At 40.2% G+C, this 22,953-nt stretch overlaps 1 protein-coding gene across 4 annotated transcripts in view; it reads right to left on the bottom strand.

Annotated features, from left to right (window-relative positions):
* Positions 1-22,953, bottom strand: part of DMD (dystrophin) — a 2,165,569-nt gene that overhangs the window by 35,390 nt on the left and 2,107,226 nt on the right. For all 4 annotated transcript variants that reach the window (XM_061137756.1, XM_061137757.1, XM_061137760.1 and 1 more), the window contains 2 exons: positions 1,870-2,113; positions 561-684 (listed from right to left, as the gene is read on the bottom strand). In XM_061137756.1, the coding sequence (XP_060993739.1) occupies positions 561-684; positions 1,870-2,113 (368 nt within the window). The remainder of the gene's footprint in view (positions 1-560; positions 685-1,869; positions 2,114-22,953) is intronic.

Raw genomic sequence — 22,953 nt, 5'->3', positions numbered from 1 at the left:
TAGAAGTTTTACTCTGGGACAGATAAAGCTGCCAGAGTACATCTCTACAGCTACTTCTTACCTGCTAAATGATTCTCAGTGGCTCTGTGACCCTGACCAAACACCTCTGCCCAGTATTCACGTCACTACATTGTGACCCTAACCTTCCTCTGAGGCCTTACTTTCCCCCACTCCTGCCGGGATCCTATCTTTCTAATGTCTGGAACCCTGGCTCTTTCCTGTCCTTGGCCTTCATCTCTCCATCTTCAACAAATGCTCAGTTCCTCCTCCATCCTTCTGAACCCTTCACAGATATCAATTCATCAAAAATCCTTTTCAGATCTCCCAAAGGACTGAAACTAATACCACGTGGCCTTATTCTAGTAACTGAACAGCCAGACCTTAGAGGGTGAGGGGACTGTGTCTTTCATCTCTGTACCCCTAAGGCATTCATGACAACCTCTGGTCCATAACTGACATTAAATAATTGAGCAGGCAATTTAAAAGTTGCTGCAAATAGTTCACCATTTCCAGACCTTAAGAGATGGCAAAATCCAAGAGTAGCTAAGACAGACACTTACCCATGGATTCTGAAGTTTGACTGCCAACCACCCGGAGCAGCATAGGCTGGCTGCTGTCTGACCTCTGAAGAGAGGTAGAAGGAGAGGACACCGTTGTGCCATTCACCTTGGCCTCGGCCTGGGGCTAAGGCATCCAAAGAAAATAGAATTATTTTCCATAATAAACACTCAAACAAATACATAAATTTAAACCCATTATAGACACTCAAGACTCTGAAATTATGACTTTTCCTAATTAGAAATCTCCCACAGACAGTTAAAGTTGGGAAATTTCACAGTTGATAAGATCCATGGATACTGTCTTTGTATTTGAATCATAACCCCTCAAAAGTTTGAAAGACAGTACAGCTACAGTGGAATAAGATAGAAAAAAATCATTACACTAACTGAAAGATGTAGAAGGTCATATGAGAATGGTGAAATCATATGAAGTGCAAGTGAAAGTCGCTCAGTAGTGTCCAACTCTTTGTGACCCCATGGACTATACAGTCCATGTGATTCTCAAGGCCAGAATACTGGAGTGGGTAACCTTTCCCTTCTCCAGGGGATCTTCCCAAACCAGGGATCGAACCCAGGTCTCCTGCATTGCAGGTGGATTCTTTACCAGCTGAGCCACAAGGGAAGCCCAAGAATACTAGAGTGGGCAGCCTATCCCTACTCCAGTGGATCTTCCTGACCCAGGAATTGAACTGGGGTCTCCTGCATTGCCGGCAGATTCTTTACCAACTAAGCTATCAGGGAAGCCCATATGAGACCACAAAAATGTAATGGAAAATTCATACTTTTGTGAAGTATTATGCAATAAGATGGAGAGACCATATCTCAAAATTTATAATTCCCAGAAAGCCAGGACTATGTGCAGGGAAGGGTCTCCTACAATGCAATATCCTGCTACATTTTCAACGGCCACTTAAATTATATTTTAGGGATTATCAAAAGGAACCAAAGGCATACCACAAAATAAGAGTAACTACAAAAAAGAGAGCTCCTGATTTTCAAGAGGTAAAAATTTCACTTTCGGATACCAGTGGAAACCTTTCTGCATTTTTTTTCCCAAGATGAATTTTAAATTGGTCAAATACAACACATTTTCATAGGACACAATCTGGCAGCAACATAAAACGACACGCTCATTTCATTCCTATTCTTATATCCCTTGCTATCTAGCACTTGGCAAAACACACACTGAATAATGACCAAATCAATGTTTGCTGCATTTCTGAAAAGGACTGAGAGTTCTGGTTCTTAGTTGTAAGAGGGGAAAGTGGATTTTTGTAAAGATCCCATGTTAGAGAGATGGGTGTCTCACTTGCTCCAGCAGCTGCCTGAGCCTGTGTAACTGGGACTCCAGCTGTTTATTGTGGTCTTCCAGGATCTGCATCCTGGCTTCCAGGCGGCCTTTGTGTTGACGCAGTAGCTTGGCCTCAGCAATGAGCTCAGCATCCCGGGGACTCTGTGGCGAGGTGGGCATCATCTCAGGAGGGGACGGCAGTGGGGACAGGCCTTTATGTTCATGCTGCTCCTTGAGACGATCATATTCTGCCTGCAGATTCCTATTTGGCATCAAAGAAGTGGGGGAAAAAAACAAGGGAAAAAACAAGAAAAAGGAAGTTGAATATCATCACCAGATTTCTTATACTAATGGCAGAGAGATATTTCTGACCGCCACCAAACACAATAGCAAGCAAAAGAGAGGCACTTAATGAATGGTTTTTATGATGACGATTTTAGCAATGCTTAAAGAAAAAAAACAAAAACAAAAAACAAAATAAAGTTTGAAGCGTCTGCCCGGTGTGTGTGAGGGGAGATGCTTTTCAATCTTCTATACTTAAAAGCCTTGTGAGTGCTATGTTTACATAATTAAGCAGCAAAGGAGTTAATCATTGTGTAAATATTGCCTTAGACTGTCATCAGATTATAATTCTTATACTTCTATTGACACTTGGGTTTGCTTAAACAAATCATCAAATATTTTCAACAGCATGGTAGAAGAACATAGTAAAAGTGTACCCATGTACCCACCATGGTGCTTTAATAAACTTAACATATGCCATATTTTCTTCAAAAATTTGAAGAAATAAAATATGACAGTTATAGCTGAAGTGTCCCCACAAGTTCTCCTTATTATGTCAGTTCCCTGCTCACCACTACCCCTAAGGAGATAATGCCATCCTGAGTTCCATGTCCATCACTACCATGATATCCATCATTACTAGGTTGAACTTAATAAAGACAGTGATATTCAGCTTTTTTAAACCTACATAAATGGCCATTTCATGCGATTCAATCTAATAGCATTATTTAACATAGCATGTTCCTAAACTTTAAGAACTTTGTTGAAGCATGTACATCCCATTCTAAGACTTGCTTTTTGCCTTCAACATTCTTTTGCAGCTTGAATATGCCATCAACATTCTCCTGTCAAAGACCATTTAGGTTGTTCCCAACTTTTCCCTAATACAAACAGTGACACAATGAATTTCCTTCTACTGGTCTCCTTGAATACCTGTTTGAGAGATTCTTTACAGAATAAATATAGATATAAAATTGTTGGGTTCCAGCACCACCACCAACATTGCCAAAGATCACCAAACTGCTCTCCTAAGTGTTTTTATACCAATTTGTTCTCCCACCAGCAGTGAGTGAGGTTTTCCATTTGGCCACATCTTCATCAAATACTTGGCATTATCAAACATGTAAGTTTCGGGTGATTTTATTGGTGAGGCTGACCTTTTTTTGGCTGTGCCACACAGATCATGGGATCTCAGTTCCCTGACCAGGGATCAAACCCGCACCCTTGGCAGTGAAAGCACAGAATCGTTGGACGGCCAGGGAATTCCCAGGGGATGAATATCTTTCATCTTAGTTGGCTTTTAATGTTTCCGTACCTGTTTCCCTACTGGGTAGTCTTTTTCTTATGCAAATTCTGGATATGTTCTAGATGCTTATTTATTGCCAATTATAGCATAGCAAATACTATCTCTTGGCCAAATATTAGTACAGCTGATTTTGACCTTTACTCTTGGCATCCTATTCTACAATGATTTTTAATTTCAAAACATTCCTCCATGTTTTCTGTGTGTCATGTTTTAAGAAAATCTCCCGCACACCTACATTTTACAGTTAACAACCCTGTTTTTCACATTTACAACTTAACCCAGAATCTTTTGTTTGGTGTGAACATGAAATCTAACTTGACTCCCCCTGATGTAGATAACTTATTAAGCCAGCACTGTGCCTTGTATAGTCCACCTTTCCCCGACTCCCACTGATTTCGATGGCATTTTTACAGTCCATTGAGCACCCATAAATACACAAGTGTGCTTCAGAGGTCTCTATTCTCTGTGGTTGGTTTATTATCTGTGTGTCCCTGTGTGAATTCCACATTATGGCCATGAATATCTTGTGGTCTGGTAGGCCTTCTCACTCCCACTTCGTTCTGCCATAAAATTGTCTTGGTTCTTCATACTTCTTTGATCACCTCTATGATTTTAGAGTCAAGATTTCCTATTCCAGGAAAATCCTTGTTGACATTTAGGGTTTGAGTGACACTGAATGTAGAGAATAAAATGGAAACAGCTGACTTTGCATTATTGAGTCTTTACATCAGGAATGTGGTTAAGCTCTTCAGTTACCCCAGGTGCCTTTTATGTCAAATAATCTCCTATAACTTACTGTGTTTTTCCCCTAGCTTTTAAGTTGAACACTTAAGTCCTTTCTTTTTATGTTTTTTAATAGAGACATTTAGGAGTATGGGTTTCCTTCTTGCTTTCAAATTGTTGAGAATGCCAACGGAGGGCACTTCTGTTATTTGGTACCCAGCAAATGATTAGAACTCTTGGTATCCTTCTTCCAGATATAATGAACACCAAAATAGGATGGTAGATTTCTATTGTTCACAGATGTTATTTCATTGGGTTAGAGAATGTCCTAGCCACAAAGGTGGAAGATCTTTATCAATGGGAAAGGACATGAGAAGTAGTGAGCAGTCAAGAAGAGTTTTTCCCTTGTCCAGTTGGAGGAGGAAAAATAATCTCATGATCAGGCTTCCTGTTATCGGTGTGTGCTCAATCGTGTCTGACTCTCTGCGACCCCATGGACTATAGCCTGCCAGGCTTCTCTGTCCATGGGATTTCCCAGGCAAGAATACTGGAGCGTGTTGCCATTTCCTACTCCAGGGGATCTTCCTGACCCAGGGATCAAACCTGTGTCTCCAGAGGCTCTTGTTTTGCAAGAGGGTTTTTCCTCTTAGGAAAATGTTTTCTGTTGCTCCATACCTGGAATGAGCATTCCTCAGGGATGGCACATCTTCCAGAACACCCAGTTTCAAAATGCTGGACCTCCACACCAAAGATTTTATTTCAATCCAATCTAATCTCTTTTTTTGTTTTTGTTTGAAGTTCTACCCAGGGAAGATACCCCAGAGGAGGGCATGGCAACCCACTCAAGTATTCTTGCCTGGAGAATCCCATGAACAGAGGAGCCTAGTGGGCTGTAGTCCATAGGGTCACAAAGAGTCAGGACACGACTGAAGTGACTTAGCATGCACAAAGAGTTACCCTATACCTAATGTTACCAGTTTTCCAGGAATTTGTTTCAAGTAATGCAGGGAAATCAATGATCTTTTTCATTTACAGAAATATACTCTATTTGTATTGACTGAAATTCTGTCTGCTATCAATCTTCACAGAGAGTTATGTGTGTAGTCTGTTTCCTAGCAATCTGCTCTGACAAAGCAGTAATAAGAAGAAATTTATCAAAATAAGTTTACCCTTAGCTAGATTCTGTACATAGGTCCTCTGGGTGTAAGCCAACACAAGTAGCTCATGTTAATTAAATCCAATTTCTGGCCACTTAACTGACAATCATCTAAATGTTTCTGTGAACTTGAAGCATCATCCACTCTTCAGAGGGTTTCATTTGATAGAAATTATCATCTATTTTTTTTCTGCTTGAAGTATCCGCTAAAAGAAATCCACCTTCATTGAAATATCCCAACTGAAAACACCTTTTTTATATGTAGAATCCTATTCAAAACTCTTTCTACCAGAGTGGGTCATCCACAATGATCTTTTTGAAAACATTGCTTTTAGACATGGGTTTCAGAATAGTACAACAAACGACTACCGTCTTACCTCTTATTTCTCACAAAGTTATCTACCTTTTCCAGAGAGGTGTTCGTCTGGGCCTAGGTTTCCATGAAGCTCTCCTTTAATGAGTTATTTATAAGCGCCCCTGTTCAGAAACCATGGTTTAATATATACAACACACTGCATTTCTGTTTTTATGTTTTCCAGTGAAAAACAGAGAGAACTCATTTGAATCAGTCAGGACTTCCCAAAGCTGAGCTGTAAAGAATACCAATTGCTCTACACAGGCCTTTCTTGCCTTCCCAGATGTTTGAAATTTCTCTCAGGAGACCATTTCGTTAAAGACTCACATCATTCTTCATTTCTGGAAGATTCTCGGTGGTTATTGCTTCTCTGCCATTTCCTCCCTTCTCTTCTTCTGAACCTTGTACTAGGTATATTTTACAGCCTTATGGTTCATTCCCTATCTTTCTTAATTGCTTATTTATATTTATCTGTTTTTCTTACTACTTTGTATAGTGAAGTCCTCAGAATTCTTTTCAATTCCTTACTTCCTCTGGGTCCAGCCTAGTTTACCATGTCTATTGAGTTCAGTGGGAAGATCCCCTGGAGAAGGGCATGGCAACACACTCCAGTATTCTTGCCTGGAGAACTGCATGGACAGAGGAGCCTGGCAGGCTCCAGTGCATGAGGTCACAAAGAATTGGACATGACTGAGTGATTAACACTTCAACTTTTTCATATAAGTGAGTATATGTATGTCTCTCTCCAGGTGTGTTTTGGCAGGACCCTGATTTCAAATATCTGGCTCTGTGCCCCGAGCTGGTGAGGAGAATTCTGTTGTTTAGTCACTAAGTCATGTCTGACTTTGCATTTTAATTACTGCTATTCCAACAGGAGTTGAAAGTTCACTGACTAAGCCCCATATACTACTGCCCAACCCGCCATTTCTGGTCCACAGAGATGTTTATCTTGTTTTAAAGCACAGTTATGACTTTTTAATTTTTCTCACTCTATATATGACCTACCACTGGAAAAAATGGAAGGAGCAGAAGACGCCGCCTCAAAGCAAAAGCTAACATTATATTAATCAGAAAGCTACCAGGACATGTTGATTTTGTAAATATCTGATCAAGGTTTCCTCAGCACTCATTCAAATCTAAATTTACCACAACAGGGTCCAATGAACCAAACAAGTACCTTCTCCTAAACAAATATGTGGCACACATAAAACTTCTATTAAGCTGAATAACAGGCCTGATTTTGAAAGAATACTTTTTTCCCCTGAAGTTCTGAGGCAGGACAAGCTATCATGGCAAAGACTAAAAAGGCCAGAAATAGCTCAAAAGGAGGTATGTTCGCCAGAAACCAAGTAAAATATGAAGTTTTTAGAGTCTAAATTCTCTTTTACAGGTATTTATAAATTTTCAAGATTACCAAGAAAAACTGATGTTCAAAGAGTTGAATTAGAGATAACTTTTACTATACATTTCCTAATAAATGTGGCCATGGTTACAGAGTGGTTTTAGGGGTTGGGAAATAGTTTATAAGGGCGAAAGGGCTTAAGTCATTTTCTTATATTTAAAAACATCTATGTCAGTACCCTTTAAAGTATATCATAATGCTACATTTTTTTGGACACAGTATTTATAAAGCACGTAGGTGATATAGCATTCCCATAAAAGATCAATGAGATACCACTGTTCCAAGGTGACTCATTTTAAACCTTAACCACAAGTATACAATCTACTCATTTTAACAGTTGGCAGCCGATGTGTATTATTACTGATATATATTTTGCTTTTCTTGAAGTTATACATGCGCATTTCACCTCTATTGACTCTCTAATTGTTAGAAGGTATTTGTGGAGTCATTTCAACATAGATGAATATATGTCAGGAATCAGATGCCGACTCCACAGAGAATCTATTTAGGCTCTTGATTATCTTGTAAATTATATTTCTCTGGTATCTCCCTAAAGAACACTAATTCAAATTCACTTCACATGGTTTCTGTCACCACAATTTCTTCCTGTAGTCAGTCGTGCTAAAAAAAAAAAGCCTGCCATCCATTATTAATTTATTCTCCACAGAGCTTAAAACAAAACCCCATTCTACAACTATGTATATCTATCTGATTAATTTAATGTCATCATGTGTATAAATGTGGTGGTCCAGATACAAATTTGCATTAAATATTTTTTTTCCTAACTAGCTAATGGACATAAGAGACAGAAAAGAGAGAAATCAAATTGGCTTTACCTCCACGTGCTGAAAACATGAAAGCATCCGGCCCCTCTAGCAATCATAACTAGCTCTCTGCTAGTTATAATAAAGAACATTACAACAATCTTTGTGTAATTTCAATTAATTTACTGCTGTCAATCAAGTGTTTTCAATGCAGTTCATGTACTCTTTAAATAGAACCTCCTTACTGTAATTAAATAGTTGTATGGAGATCACTTTTCAGTGATCATGGTCTTAACAGTCTTAACACATCCAACTGTATATCAAAGCATGAGCACACGTAAGATCTATTTCATAAAGCGAGAACAACTACAAAGGTTTGCCTCTAAAAAGATTAGGTCCAGAGAAATCTATCTTTACCCTCGTACAGCATTAAAAGCTGCTAAATCATATCCACCCATGTGGATTTGGGCACATGTAGTAAATCACACAGAACTACTACGGCAACTATAAATCCGGCAAATTAGCAGTTACTAAAAAAAAAAAAAAAAGGCAAAGACACATTTCACAAGCGTGAGGTATTTTAAAAACTGGAAATTGCACAGAGCCTTTTTCAATTATAGTTGAAATATTTAAAGCTATACTGTAAAGTTTTATCAAACATAAAGTCAAAAATACCCCTCAACCAGAGGAAAAGAGACATTAATATGCCTTGGCACTACCAGTGTTAATTAAGGAGCCGCTCACAGGGTGGGAAGTAAAAATATGCATATTTTAGGTTTGCCTTAAGCAAAACAGTAAAAATGGCAGGAACCCCCAGGCTCTTGTTTCGAATCCTTCTCTCTTAGCATTGTCCCCTTGTAATGCATTCAGAGCTCTTCATTTCCAACCCCTTTCCTACTGAATAAACCTCAGTGGGATTTTATAATCACGTACCATTTCTTCCAGTGATATCTGCATTGAAAAGCAATATTGAATCAAGTCAAGAAACGTGAGATACTTTTTCTTTGGACACATTGTCTTTTTGGTCCCTTTTGCAACCTATGGCTGAAGCCGGAATTAGAAGAGGGATTGAGAGGATGGTTGGGAGTCAGAAAGACCTTGATTCAAAGCCAGGCTATGCCAACTGCTGAGGCTAGAAAACTGTCCTAAGCTCTTAGCACGTCAGGAGGCTCAGTGGGCCAGTGCAGTCTACAGTCTCTACGTACAGCTCTGTTAGAACCAGGCCTGGCCCATTCTAAGTGTTCATAATTATTACGACTTCTTTCTCTCTGTATTGTCTACTTTGTGGATTTGGAAACTCAGGTGTGCTGAAAGCTACTTACCAAAAAGTGAAGTCGCTCAGTCATGTCTGACTCTTTGCGACCCCATGGACTGCAGCCTGCCTGGCTCCTCCGTCCATGGGATTCTCCAGGCAAGAATACTGGAGTGGGTTGCATTTCCTTCTCCAGGGGATCTTCCTGACCCAGGGATCGAACCCGGGTCTCCCACATTGCAGGCAGACTCTTTACCGTCTGAGCTGCCAGGGAAATCCCTACTTACCAAAAGAAAGCACTTAAACTGTCTGAAAGAACAGCAATCTAGTAGAACCTACTGAGCTTGGCACTATATATATATATATATTACACACACATACAAACACACACACACACACACACACACACACATACATATATACATGCTTCCCTGGTGGCTCATCAGTAAAGAACCAGCCTGCCAATGCAGGAGATGAAGGTTTGATAGCTGGGTCAGGAAGATCCCCTGGAAAAGGCAATGGCAACCCATTCCAGTATTCTTGCCTGGGAAATCCCATGGATGGAGGGGCCAGGCAGGCTACAGTCTATGGGGTTGCAAAGAGTCGGACACGACTGAGCAACTAAAGAACAACACTCTCTCTCTTTATATATATATAGGGTAGCTCAAGAACACTTATAAGTTGATTCATCATATTTTCTTTAATTTTAGTCCTCCCCCCCATCACTATTGTAGCTACCCCAGAATCTGGGAATTACTCTGTATTTTCCATCATCTTTGCTGTAGTAAAGTGTATCACAGCTAATCATCTGGGCAAAATGAAATCACTAAGCTAAGATCACTAGGATGAGATTTCTTTAGATGTGACCAGATTTGCTGGGCATGTGACAACATGATAAAATTTTATCCATAGATTACTGTAATAAACTGTTCAGACCAAATTTACAGGGTTAATGTATTTAGATATACTCTATTCTCAGGAGTTGTCCTTGACATAGCAGTCTATATCTTGCTCAAGTTCCATGAGATAGAACCTGACAGTATTAACTGACTCTAGTCTGCTTTTATCTTCAATGACTGAGATTTTTTTTCAAATTTGATCAAATTCCTGATCAAGGACTAACATAGTATTATCTAAGAATAAGTGTATTAATCAGAGGTTCGAAACAAGAAGAGTTCATTTTTAAAAATCCCATTATACCTAGAAATAAGGCAGACAGACAAAAACCAAGACAAGTATGACAGTGACTAGTTTTAACCATCCAAAAAGCATGCTAAGATTAGAAAGGTTTTAGAAGTGAGGAACTCTGGTCTCCAGGAATAGTACCATTGGGAAAAGTGTGTTTCAATTTTCGAACATATACAGTAAAATATCAAACTTTCATTGTCTGTGGTCAGCAAAAAGCTGTAACAGTCTCAAAGAGAATCATAATTTTAAGCTTTGTGTGTCCTGCCTTGAGTCCCTTGTGAGTAGTTAGACTTGGCCTTAAATTCTCCCAGTAAATTTATCTTGTTGGCCTATTTTTCACTTCCTGGTATGCACTGCTATACACTCTTGCTGTATTTGATCCTATGGTCTCCTCTATTACAATGACAGAAACTACAGAATTGTTTCTGTAAAGTCCCAGTACTCATCCACAAAAGTTCATGGCAGAACTATTCACAATAGCCATTCAGTGGAAACAACTCAAATGTCCATCAACTACCAAATGAATGTTTTAGAATGTAGTATTTCCATACGATAGAATATCATTCAGTAATAAAAAAGAATGAAGTGCTAATACATGCTGTAAACAAAGCTAATGGCGATGATAGAATTCCAGCTGAGCTATGTAAAATCCTCAAAAATGATGCTGTTAAAGTGCTGCACTCAGTAAGTAAACAGATTTGTCAACACTTGGCAGTGGACAAAGGATTGGAAAAGGTCAGTTTTCATTCCAACTGCAAAGAAGGCAATGCCAAAGAATGTTCAAACTATCATACAATTGCGCTCATTTCACATGCTAACAAGGTTATGCTAAAAACCCTTCAAGCTAGGTTTCAGCAGGAACTGAGAAGTTCTAGATGTACAAGCTGGGTTTAGAAAAGGCAGAGGAAACAGAGATCAAATTGGCAACATTTGCTGGATCATGGAGAAAGCAAGAGGATTCCAAAAAACATCTACTTCTTCTTTACTGACTACCCTAAAGCCTTTGACTGTGTGGATCACAACAAAACTGTGGAAAATTCTAAAAGAGATGGGACTACCAAAACACCTTACCTGTCTCCCGAGAAACCTGGATATGGATCAGGTTAGAATCAGACATGAACAACTAACTGCAAATTGGGAAAGGAGTATGCAAATTGGCTGTATATTGTCACCCTACTTATTTAACTTCTATGCAGAGTGCATCATGTGAAATGCCAGGCTGGATAAAGCTCAAGCTGGAATCAAGATTGCTTGGAGAAACATCAACAACCTTAGATATGCAGATGACACCACTGTAATGGCAGAAAGTAAAGAGGAACTAAAGAGCCTCTTCATGAAGGTGAAAGAGGAGAGTGAAAAAGCTGGCTTGAAACTCAACATTCAGAAAACGAAGATCATGGCATCTGCTCCCATCACTTCATGGTAAATAGAAGGTGATAAAATGGAAACAGGGACAGATTTTATTTTCCTGGGCTCCAGAATCACTGTGGACAGTGACTGCAGTCATGAAATTAAAAGACAGCTGCTCCTCACAAGGAAAGCTATGACAAACCTAGACAGTGTATTATAAAGCAGAGACATTACTTTGCCAACAAAAGGTCTACATAGTCAAAGCTATGGTTTTTTCAGGAGTCATGTATGGATGTGAGAGTCAGACCATAAAGAAGGCTGAGTATCAAAGAATTGATGCTTTAGAACTGTGGTGCTAGAGAAGCCTCTTGAGAGTCCTCTGGACTGCAAGGAGATCAAATAAGTCAATCCTAAAGGCAATGAACCCTGAATGTTCATTGGAAGGACTGATGCTGATGCTGACACTCCAATACTTTGGCCACCTGATGCGAAGAGCCAACTCATTGGAAAAGATCCTGATGCTGGAGAAGATTGAGGACAAAAGAAGAGGGAGGTAGAGGATGAGATGGTTGGATAGCATCACTGACTCAATGGACAAGAGTTTGAACAAACTCTGGGAGAAAAGGGAGGACAGATGAGCCTGGTATGGTTCAGTCCATGGGGTAGCAAAGAGTCGGACACAACTTAGCAATTGAACTAATACATGTTCTAACGTAAGAGTCCCTTGAAAATATTATGCTACATGAAAGAAGTCAGTTACAAATGACCCCCTATTATATGATTCCATTTATACGAAATGTCCAGAATAAACAAATCCATGCAGACAAAGTCTGCATGTCCAGGGCTGGAGTGTGGTTGTCTTGGAAGAAATGGAGAGTGACTGAAAATTGGTATGGGGTTTCTTTTTGGGGTGAGGAAATTGTTGTAAAGTTGATTATGTGATGATGATGGTTACACAATTCTGTGAATATACTAATAATTAGGGACTTACACACTTTAAATGGGTTAATTTTATGGTATGTGAATTATATCTTGGTAAAGCTCTTATAAAAAATAAGTTCTAAATTCAAAATTCTACTTCTCATAGAACAAAAGATATTTCCCCAATGAAATCAATAATTTTCTAGTGTTCTTAAATCAACTTTAAGCCATGTACCTAAGAGAAATATGGTGTGTACATGCCTACAGAATTAACTATGCAGACAGGTCTAAGGATTTTCAGACAATGAATTTAAAAGAGAGCCCCAAAATAATCCCAGGAAATGTTCAAGTCTGGGTTAACCTACACAACTTCAATGTTTTCAGTTGAATGGAAAATGACACAAGGGACCACCCACAGAATGGGAGAAAATATTGCAAACAAAGTGACTAACAAGGGATTAACCTCCAAAATATACAAACAGCTCATGTAGCTCTATGTCAACAAACAAACAACCTAATCAAAAAATGGGCAGAAGATCTAAATAGACATTTCTCCAAAGAAGGCATACAGATGGCCAAAAGGCACATGAAAAGATGCTCAACACCACTAATTATCAGAGAAATGCAAATCTAAACTACAGCAAGGTTATCACCTCACACTGCTCAGAATAGCCATCATCAAAAGGTCTACAAACAATAAATGCTGGAGAGGATGTGGAGAAAAGGGAACCCTCCTACACTGTTGGTGGGAATGTAAATTGGTACAGCCACTATGAAAACCAGTATGGAGATTCCTTAAAAAACTAGAGTTACCATATGATCCAGCAATCCCACTCCTGGTCATATATCCAGAGGAAACTTTAATTCGAAAAGATACATGTGTCCCAATGTTCACTGAAGCACTATTTACAATAGCCAAGACATGGAAATAACCTAAATGTCCACCAACAAATGAATGGATAAAGAAGATGTGGTACACATATACAGTTGAATACTACTCAGCCATTAAGAATGAAATAATGCCACTTGCAGCAACATGGATGGACCTAGAGATGATCATACAAAGTGAAGTAAGTCAGAGAAAGACAAATACCATATGATATCTCTTACATGGGAAATCTAAAAAAGATGATACAAATGAACTTAAAAAACAGAAATAGAGTTACAGATGCAGAAACCAATAGGTTATAGTTACCAGGGAAGGAAAGGGAGGAGAGGGATAATTGGGACTGATACACACACACACAACTTTATATAAAACAGGTAATGGGCAGATTTTTACCATTTGAGCCACTAGGGAAGCCATCATGGAGTGCTACTCAGCAATAAAAAGAAATGACTACTTACTATATATAAAACAGATAACTAATAAGGACCTACTGTATAGCACAGGGAACTCTACTCACACTCTGGAATGACCTATATGGTAAAATAATCTAAAAAAGAGTGCATATATGTATATGTGCAACTGATTCATTTTACTGTACAGCGGAGACTAACACAATATTGTAAATCAACTATATGCCAATCAAAGTTAAAAAGGAGAAAATAAATAGGTTTATTAAAGATTGGGGGCAAAGAACAATAACATATGACATGAAAACAGAAAAACAAAGAAGACAGCTGAAAACCGGCCAAAAAATCTGGCAGGGCACAAGAAAAGTCCAAAGTGCATTTATCCATTCCTTTAACGAACACGTATTTCTACACCCAGCACTACAGAGAGAAAGATAAGTGAGACACAGTCCCTGGCCATTCAACAGCTCAGCTTCTAGTGTGTGGGATACTGTTTAGTTTCCTGTAGACAAACCTTATACTACTGGGAAAAAGGGCTGTGAATTATGCTCAGTGTTTAAGCTAAGAATAGAGGTTATTTCTATCCTTGAAACAGTCACTTGGAGTTACTCAGAAATTATAGAAAAAGAATCATATGGATTTACCTATAAATTGTAGTTAGCAGACAGAGTGGTACCAAAAGGTAACCCAGGACTTGAAGATACAGAACTTTAATTATTAACAAAGCAGGGGGGAAAAAGGGGAGGGTTTGATAATCTGCAGAAGTCATCCAAGTATATAATTAATACAAAGCAGGAAACCATTTCTAACTTTGCTACTGGTGGAGAACTGGGCATAGCCAGTTACAATCCAGTATACCAGGAGGTCCTTGGTCTTCTTTCCACATAAGCTCTCCTCCTAGGAGGACCCTGTCCTCTCTCTAGGCTTCCACCTCCTCCAAGCCCATGACCTCACCTCCCCCACCCATTACTTCTCACCTCAATCTAGACTTCTAGCCTCCAGACCTGTCTTTTCCACAGTCTCCTGGATGTCTCCATTAGCCATGGGTACTGTGAGTTTAACCTTGCTATGTACCAAGCCATGCAAGGTTGACAGGTTCATCGTTTATCCTTCCTCTAACATTTCAGTGCCAGAAAAGGAATCAGCTTCCTCATGTAGCATTACACAGGACTGTATTCTTTGCGAACCTGTGCACAAAGGAGCCTGCCAAGCTCCTCTGTCCATGGGATTTCCCAGGCAAGAATGCTGGAGTGGGTTGCCATTTCCTTCAAAATTTATACTTCAAATACGTTCAAAATTTATACTTCAATATGTCATTGAGATAAATGTTACACCTGCATTCCTGCTAATATCTTCCCACGTGTTGGTAATATACTTTTGTACCACAACCCAGGAGAGGCCTCAAGTAACAACTAACCTTTGCATCTAACAACTTAGAAAGCAAAAATCCAACAGTAATCATTGTAGAAGCCAAAGTTCCTGTCTTTGGTATACATGTTTCAAGAGTCAATCAGCTAACAACAATTAAGAACTCCATATAGCAAATTAATTTTGTCAAGTTCTTGGTGGAATTTCTTTTTGCTGGTTTGATTACAAAGCCAGGTCACTCCCATTGGGATGTTCTGTAAGAGCCCTCATATAATTATCTAATCTTATGGGAGATAATTCAATACCTATCTTAGAATTTTCCAGACTAAATCATTTTGGTCTCTGGGGTTGTAGGACTTCCCTACTGGAGAAAATCAGAAGTTACTTTGTGAGAAAAATCCAGGCTCCGTTTGCAGAGACGTGAGAACAGAACTGTAGTTCTTACCAAAGTGAGTTCCACAGAACACTACAATTGGGCTGATGTCAAGGATGTGTAACCAACACTGGGTTTAAACAAAGATAATCATGTTTCTTTACTTCTTTCATCCAACAATGAGAGATAGAGACAAATCATTGTTTCCTCTTAGCCCCCTGCCTGCAGGGAACCTGAAACCAAATTTGAAGCTCAATTATATCAACTAAGCTAATCCCTACTATGTTCATTGATTTACTATTTCTACTATAGGAATCTTACTGCTATGTTTTTTTAAAATCCTTTTTGGAAAGTAAATACACAAAAGCAATATAGGAAATTTTCACTTGAATCTCCTGGGGCAAACAACAGTACGCTCAGTACATAGTTCTTTTTCTCTATCCATTGACCTTGGCTGCTTAGTAGCTTTTCTTGTATGTTCTATGGTTTTTGTTTACTTGTCATGTCCCAGTTCCCTAGTGAAAAAATTCATGCTTCCCCATTCCTCGTTCTCTCATCTTCCCTGGCCTCATTCATTCAGTGACCTTCCCATTTCTTCAGCCCTTCTTCACTTGCGTAAGGGATCCTTAGTTAATAACCTGGCCATCTTTCAACAAACTGTTGCACTGTCCTTCTGTCAGTCTCCATGGCTTTAGCTCCCTGCCTACAATCATTTTTCTCCATCATCTCCTCCTCAAAAAGCCCTCACTGCTCAACTGCTTATAGGATAAATACAAACTCCTTTGTCTGACATATAAAACCCTTTCAACAGTGACCTTCAGCTACCATTCCACTACTCTCTTGTTCTTTTCTTCCTGTGCTCTGAACACACATAACTCATGGTCTCAATAGACTGGAAGGCTATCCTTACTCCTTCTCTCAGCCTGGAAAACTCTGATTCAGCCTTTATCTTCACCTTCCCTTGTGAAGGTCTCTCTAGTCCCTCAGACAGAACTGAGCCCTCGGTGCTCCCAGAGCACTTACAATACTGGGTTTTACTTAGTTGTTTACATTTTAAGGTCTTTTTTTTTATTACATTTTGAGCTCCAAGAGAGTAAGAATCAAGGCTTATCCCTTTTTGTAGTCTTGGCACTTTGAAAAACACATTAAGTATTCACTAACTATCTGGTGAGTTGCGTGGAATGATATCCTCAGGCTTGGAATGTAACTAAAGAAAGTTAAGACTACAGTCAGTTCTACTGTAGCACGATGGTCTGGTAATAAAAGCTACAAGAAGGATGAGGGTCTTCATGGAGGATCTAAAAGGGAAACTGGCTTGTTAAGAACTTCAGCTTTTATCCAGCCTGTTCTAGGAAGACAATAGCTATACTGGTAAATCGTGAATACTATTATCATTGGAGGGGTCACTTAGGTTTTTCTCTGAGATGAAGCAATCCTTGTTGTTGTTCAGTCACTTAAGTCGTGTCTGACTCTTTTGTGACCCCATGGACTGTAGCCTGCCAGGCTCCTCTGTCCATGGGACTTTCCAGGCAAGAATACTAGAGTGGGTTGCCATTTCCTTCTCCAGGGGATCTTCCCAACCCAAGGACTGAACCAGTGTCTCCTGCGTTGGCAGGCAGGTTCTTTACTGCTGAGCTACCAGGGAAGCCCGAAGCAATCCTTATGCCTATCTAATGTCCTGTGCCAAGGTCTAAGCTTACCAGTTTTACTTTTGCTATCATTTCCAAGATATCTAAGACACAAGACCCTAAAATGGAGTGATACCTTCAATCTTTAAAAAACATATATTTCCCACTTAAACAAAATGAATATTTGCACCTAAAACTTCATGCTGTTGTCCATCAACAGATGAATGGATAAAGAAGATGTGGCACATACACACACAATGGAATATTACCCAGCCATAAAAAAGAATGAAATAATGCCATTTGCAACAACATGGATGGACCTAGAGATTATCACACTAAGTGAAGTCAGACAAAGACTAATATATCACTTATACATGGAATTTAAGAAACAGTACAAATGAACTTATTTACAGAACAGAAACAGACTCACAGACATAGAAACCAAACCTATAGTTACCAAAAGGGAAGAGGGGGAGGGATAAAGTACAGTTTGGGATTAACAGATACTACCATATATAAAATAAACAACAAGGATTTACTGTATAGCATAGGGAACTATATACAGTATCTTGTGATAACCTATAATGGCAAATAATTGAAAAAAAGTACACACATACACACATACTTGAATTACTTTGCTATACACCTGAAACACAATATTGTAAATCATCTATACTTCAATTTTATTATTTATTTATTTTTCCATTTACTTTTATTAGTTGGAGGCTAATTACTTTACAATAATCAGCAGACGAACGGATATACTTCAATTTAAAAAAAAAGACTAGAATCTAAGCTAAATAGTCTGTTTACAGAGGATTATAATATGCACATTAAAACCATCTTTATTGTGAAAAAGAAAATTTTCTTCAAGGAAACCTCAGGCTGTTCCCCAAAAAGGTTGAGGGTCACATTAATACATTTAGTGTAACAAGACAGTTAAAAAGAGGGAGAACTCAGATAAAGGAGGAAATAAATTGTCATTTGACGTCATTTATCCACATCCATGAATGGGACAGGATGAACTGGTCCCCCCCTGAGCTTTGATTAACTCAGGATAAACTAAAGGAACCTTGGGTTGCTGGGTTACTTAGTTGGAAACTGAGCCTCTGAACCATGGTGACCCCGCCCCATGCAACTGTCCTCCCAGCCTGAGGCAAGCTTATTAAATGCAGTAGGTATGTCCTTCAGCTTCTCTTGCCATGAAAGATATTGGTGGTCTGATGTATGTGGGAAAACTAGCTCCCTTTGTCTTAAAAAGTTCTGGAGCCCTTTGTTTTGGGGGCTCCAAGTGGCATGAGGCCCCAGTATCATTAAATGTCTCATATACTGCTCTTTCCTGCCCAATCCAACTTATAAAACTGTGAAGACCAGCTATGAGAATCAGAATCTACCAATGATGTCTACTAGACAGTGACCATGCACTGTTACCTTCCTCACCCTTGTTCCTTACCCAGACTTCATCACCTACAACAGCATTTTCAGAGGTGCTCCTGATTGGGTTTCCCTGGTGGCTCAGATGGTAAAGAATCTGCCTGCAGTACAGGAGACCCAGGTTCAATTCCTGGGTTGAGAAGATCCCCTGGAGAAGGAAATGGCAACCCACTCCAGTATTCTCGCCTGGAGAATCCCACAGAGAGAGGAGCCTAGTGGGCTACTGTCCGTAGGGTCATAAAGAGTCCGATATGACTGAGCAACTAACACTGTCACTTCTCTTGTTCAAAACCAGGCCTCCTCCTGTGTCCTTGTGCCTCTTTCCCTCCTGTCTCCTCTGGGAAAAACTCTCTTCCCCTTTTCTTCTGGCATATTCCTCCAGCATGTGTAAAGTGATTAGGGATCTTTAAGTAGAACAAAAAGACCAAATGAACACTGCACGGCCCCCTGTGAAATAATCCCAACCACTGATTACAAATATTTGCATATGTAGAGAGCTGGGAGAACGACAGCCAGAGGACAAGGCTGGAAAAAGATTCACTTTTCTCTACATGTCTTTGGATTTCCCATAATATGCATAAATTACTTACTAAAATAATAAAAGGAATTATATAAACATTTTAGTGTTTACATCTTCTAGAGTTCTACCAAGCCCAGTGTTCTCCTTCTGCCATGTGCTCCCTGGGTAGATAAATTTACCCTCAGTCTCAACTACCAGTTGTGAGCTGCTGACTCACAGATCTGTTCTCTCTGGCCCACACCCCTCCTGCAAGCTTCACAGTTTCACTTTTCCCTATCACACAGTTGTCCACGGGTATGTCACCAGAAGGGCTTCCCAGGTGGCTCAGTGGAAAAGAATCTGCCTGCCAATACAGGAGACAAAGGTTCGATCCCTGGATCGGGAAGATCCTCTGGAGAAGGGAATGGCAACCCACTCCAGTATTCTTGCCTGGAGAATTCCATGGACGGGGGCCCTGGTGGGCTACAGCCCATAGGGTCACAAAGAGCCGGACATGACTTAGCAACTCAACAAACAACAACATCACCAGAACCTCAAACTCGACATCTTCTGCACCCCATTCACCATCTTCCAGTGACTCAACCTTGAGGAAGGCCCTCAATAAATCCTGCTGAATCGAGGGACAAACTCTCAATTCATCAGTAGACAGCTCCTCCTGAGTTGTCAGTCCCAGCTGACGAAACTTGCTGTGCCTCGGCCAGAACTGGGGCTCATTTCTTCCCTCCCCAGATCCATCTAACCAGCCAGCCACACAGCTCCACCCCTCCCCCAAAATATCCCTCACCCCTTTTCTATTACCTTCCTGTAGGCCCTTATCATCTCTTTCCTGGGCTTCCATGCTCCCTGCCTATATGACTCCTTCTTCCAGGATTGTGCTTTTCAAAGTCCTCACCCCCTCCCGCCCCCATCCACACACAGCTGCCGAGTCATGCATATAAGTCTAACAGGATCAATCCTGGCTCACCCCGGGGTGGGGGAGCGTGCAGGAGGCCCCTATTCCTCAGCAGCTCATCACATCTTTGTCTGTCCCCACCTGGCCTTGCTGACCTGTCTGGCTTTATCCCGTCCCATTCCCTGCCTGGTTACAGAAAATACACCACAGTTTACAGTTTCCAAACATCCCATGCTGCTCCCCCCCCCGACATCTCTGTGGTGGAATGCCCACTCCTGACCCCATCTTGGCCATCTCCTCACCATCATGTGAGTCTTGCACAAAGACCTAAGGAAGGAACATGGAATAAAGACGTCCTAAGACTGTGAAGATTGAAAACCACCCGATTCTGACCCAGTCATCAGGTTATTTGTAAGGGAAAGCAACAGGATTATGATCACCAGCTAGTTTAATTCAGTGGTGTCTGTAACCAATCTTGAATTTCTCTGAATATAACTAACAATCTTACATAGCCATTGGAGGAATGAAAAGGATCAAGGGAATACTCACATTTAGGCTGCATAATGACTGGCTGCCCAACAACAAAATATATGAAAGGTACTGAGTAGGTACTAGAAGTCCAGATTCCCCTGGCGTCATATAACATCTACTAACCATTTTAATTAACTGTAGACTTTGCAGTTAACCAGAATCTGGTTAGTATTTACCCTCCTTTTAGACTTGGGAACAATCTAATCAATTTGATGTGCAGGCAGCAGAATGACAACAAGGCTTTGTCTTTCACAATGGTTACCTTTTCCATTGCCAGGGTCATACCTAGAATCTCACAGCAAGTCTGAGTTCATTTAGACAGTGCAGAGAAAAATACCTCGGAATTTGACACTACAGATTTAAGCCAGGAGATTGCAGGCTTTCATCTATGCATGAAAAAAAGCAAACTTTGAGTTGGCAATGCCAAAGACACACACACAGTGGAGCAAATTCTCAACATCCAACTGGGCTCAACCAAAGAGGTGAATCAGAATTATCTGTGGTATGAGGGAGTGACATTATGCAGAAGTGAAACATTACAGACTGTAGAAGTCACTAGTCACCCAAATTTATGAGAGATGCTATTGAGAAAATTCTGAGTCAGACTTAGCTTCTGCTCAGAGCTTTCACCTTATCTTTGTGGCATAAGCCACGAATCAGAGAATGCTGGGGGGGAGGGTGAAGACAGGCAGGGCTTAGGATTTGGACAATGAATTTTGAGCATTCTAAATTTATGACAAAGCAATGCTTGGGGCTCATCAAAGACGTTTAAAAAGGGGAAGTATTCTGAAAGGCAAGTAGAAGAAAAGCTTCGAAAAGGCTTTTCTCTATGAAATTAGGTTTTAAGAAGCGTTTTCACCAAAACTACATGTAAGAGGGTAACAATGAAAATAAATTCATCTTCATTTTCATTCATTTATTCATTAATTTATTCAACAAATATTTATTGAATGCTATGTGCAACAACTGGGAGAAATGGAATTCTAAAGACAGAGATAAGATACCCCCAGGACACTTCCTAATTAGCCATTTTCTGTTTTCCAAGGTGATGGTGGGGAGGTGTCATGAATAAGAATAACAGAATTCAGTAACATATCTAGTCAGGGATGGAGATCTTCAAGCCTCCTTCCTTTGCTGTCCTTTGGAGATAAGCCCTTGCTACAGAATAAAGGAACACAAAGTACCCATAGACATATGTCCAAAGGACCCAAGACACTCTTGGTTTTCAATATCCTTTCCCATTAGCTCAAAATGTGTGCTTGTATTTGTTCAATTATGCAGCCAATTTGACTAGGGAAATACAGCCAGCTTGGCGGGCAACTAATGACTTCCTGGGTTCTCTCAGAGGAAGGACAGGAAATGGTGAATTACAGGCTCCTTAAGCAACACTGAAGTCAGATCATGAAGACAAAGCCATGGCTCTTTGAAGCTCTTTGAGAAGAAGTGCAAGAAGACAGGAGACGCTAGAGCAAAGAAAACCAGAGGCTACTTTCAGGAGGGGAGCTCAGCAGAGCAGCAGTTCCCGACCTTTTTGGTACCAGGGACTGAGTTTGTGGAAGGTAGTTTTTGCACAGACCAGGGGTGCATGGGGGTGGTTTTGGAATGATTCAAGTGCTTTTGCTGCCACTGATCTGACAGGAGGTAATGGTCCACGGCCCAGAGGTTGGGGACCCTAGCTATAGACACATTTCTTTGGGATTGGTATGAAATAAAGACATGACAAAGTAGAGAAAGAAGGAAGCTCATCCTGACCTTTAGTTGAGGGTCAAGATAACTTACAGAAAGACCGGCACCAACACCAGATTCATTTTGGATTTCTGAGCAGCCCTGGAATATTTTCCTTTTTCTTTCTTTCAGAGAACTAACCATTTCATTTTAAGGGAATGGCCTTGGATACCTTATGTGATGCTTTTGAATTGTGGGGCCGGAGAAGACTTTTGAGAATCCCTTGGACAGCAAGGAGATCAAACCAGTCAATCCTAAAGGAAATCAGTCCTGAATATTCATTGGAAGGACTGATGCTGAAGTTCCAATGCTTTGGCCACCTGATGCGAAGAGCTGACTCTCTGGAAAAGACCCTGATGCTAGGAAAGACTGAGGGCAGGAGGAGAAGGGGGCGGCGGAGGATGAGATGCTTAGAAAGTATCACCAACTCAATGGACATGAATGTAAGCAAACTCCAGGAGAAAGTATCACCAACTCAATGGACATGAATTTAAGCAAACTCTGGGAGATAGTGACAGACAGGGAGGCCTGGCATGCTGCAGTCTATGGGGTTGCAAAGAGTCGGACATGACTTAGCGACTGAACAACAACAACAAATTAGATGTCTTTCGGGGTAAATTGGTTATCACTGTACCA

The sequence above is a fragment of the Dama dama genome, chromosome X (assembly GCF_033118175.1).
Source record: "Dama dama isolate Ldn47 chromosome X, ASM3311817v1, whole genome shotgun sequence".
NCBI classification, from domain to species: Eukaryota; Metazoa; Chordata; class Mammalia; order Artiodactyla; family Cervidae; genus Dama; species Dama dama.
The sequence above is the reverse complement of the archived record's forward strand: the minus strand, read 5'-3'. Positions and strand labels throughout refer to the sequence as shown.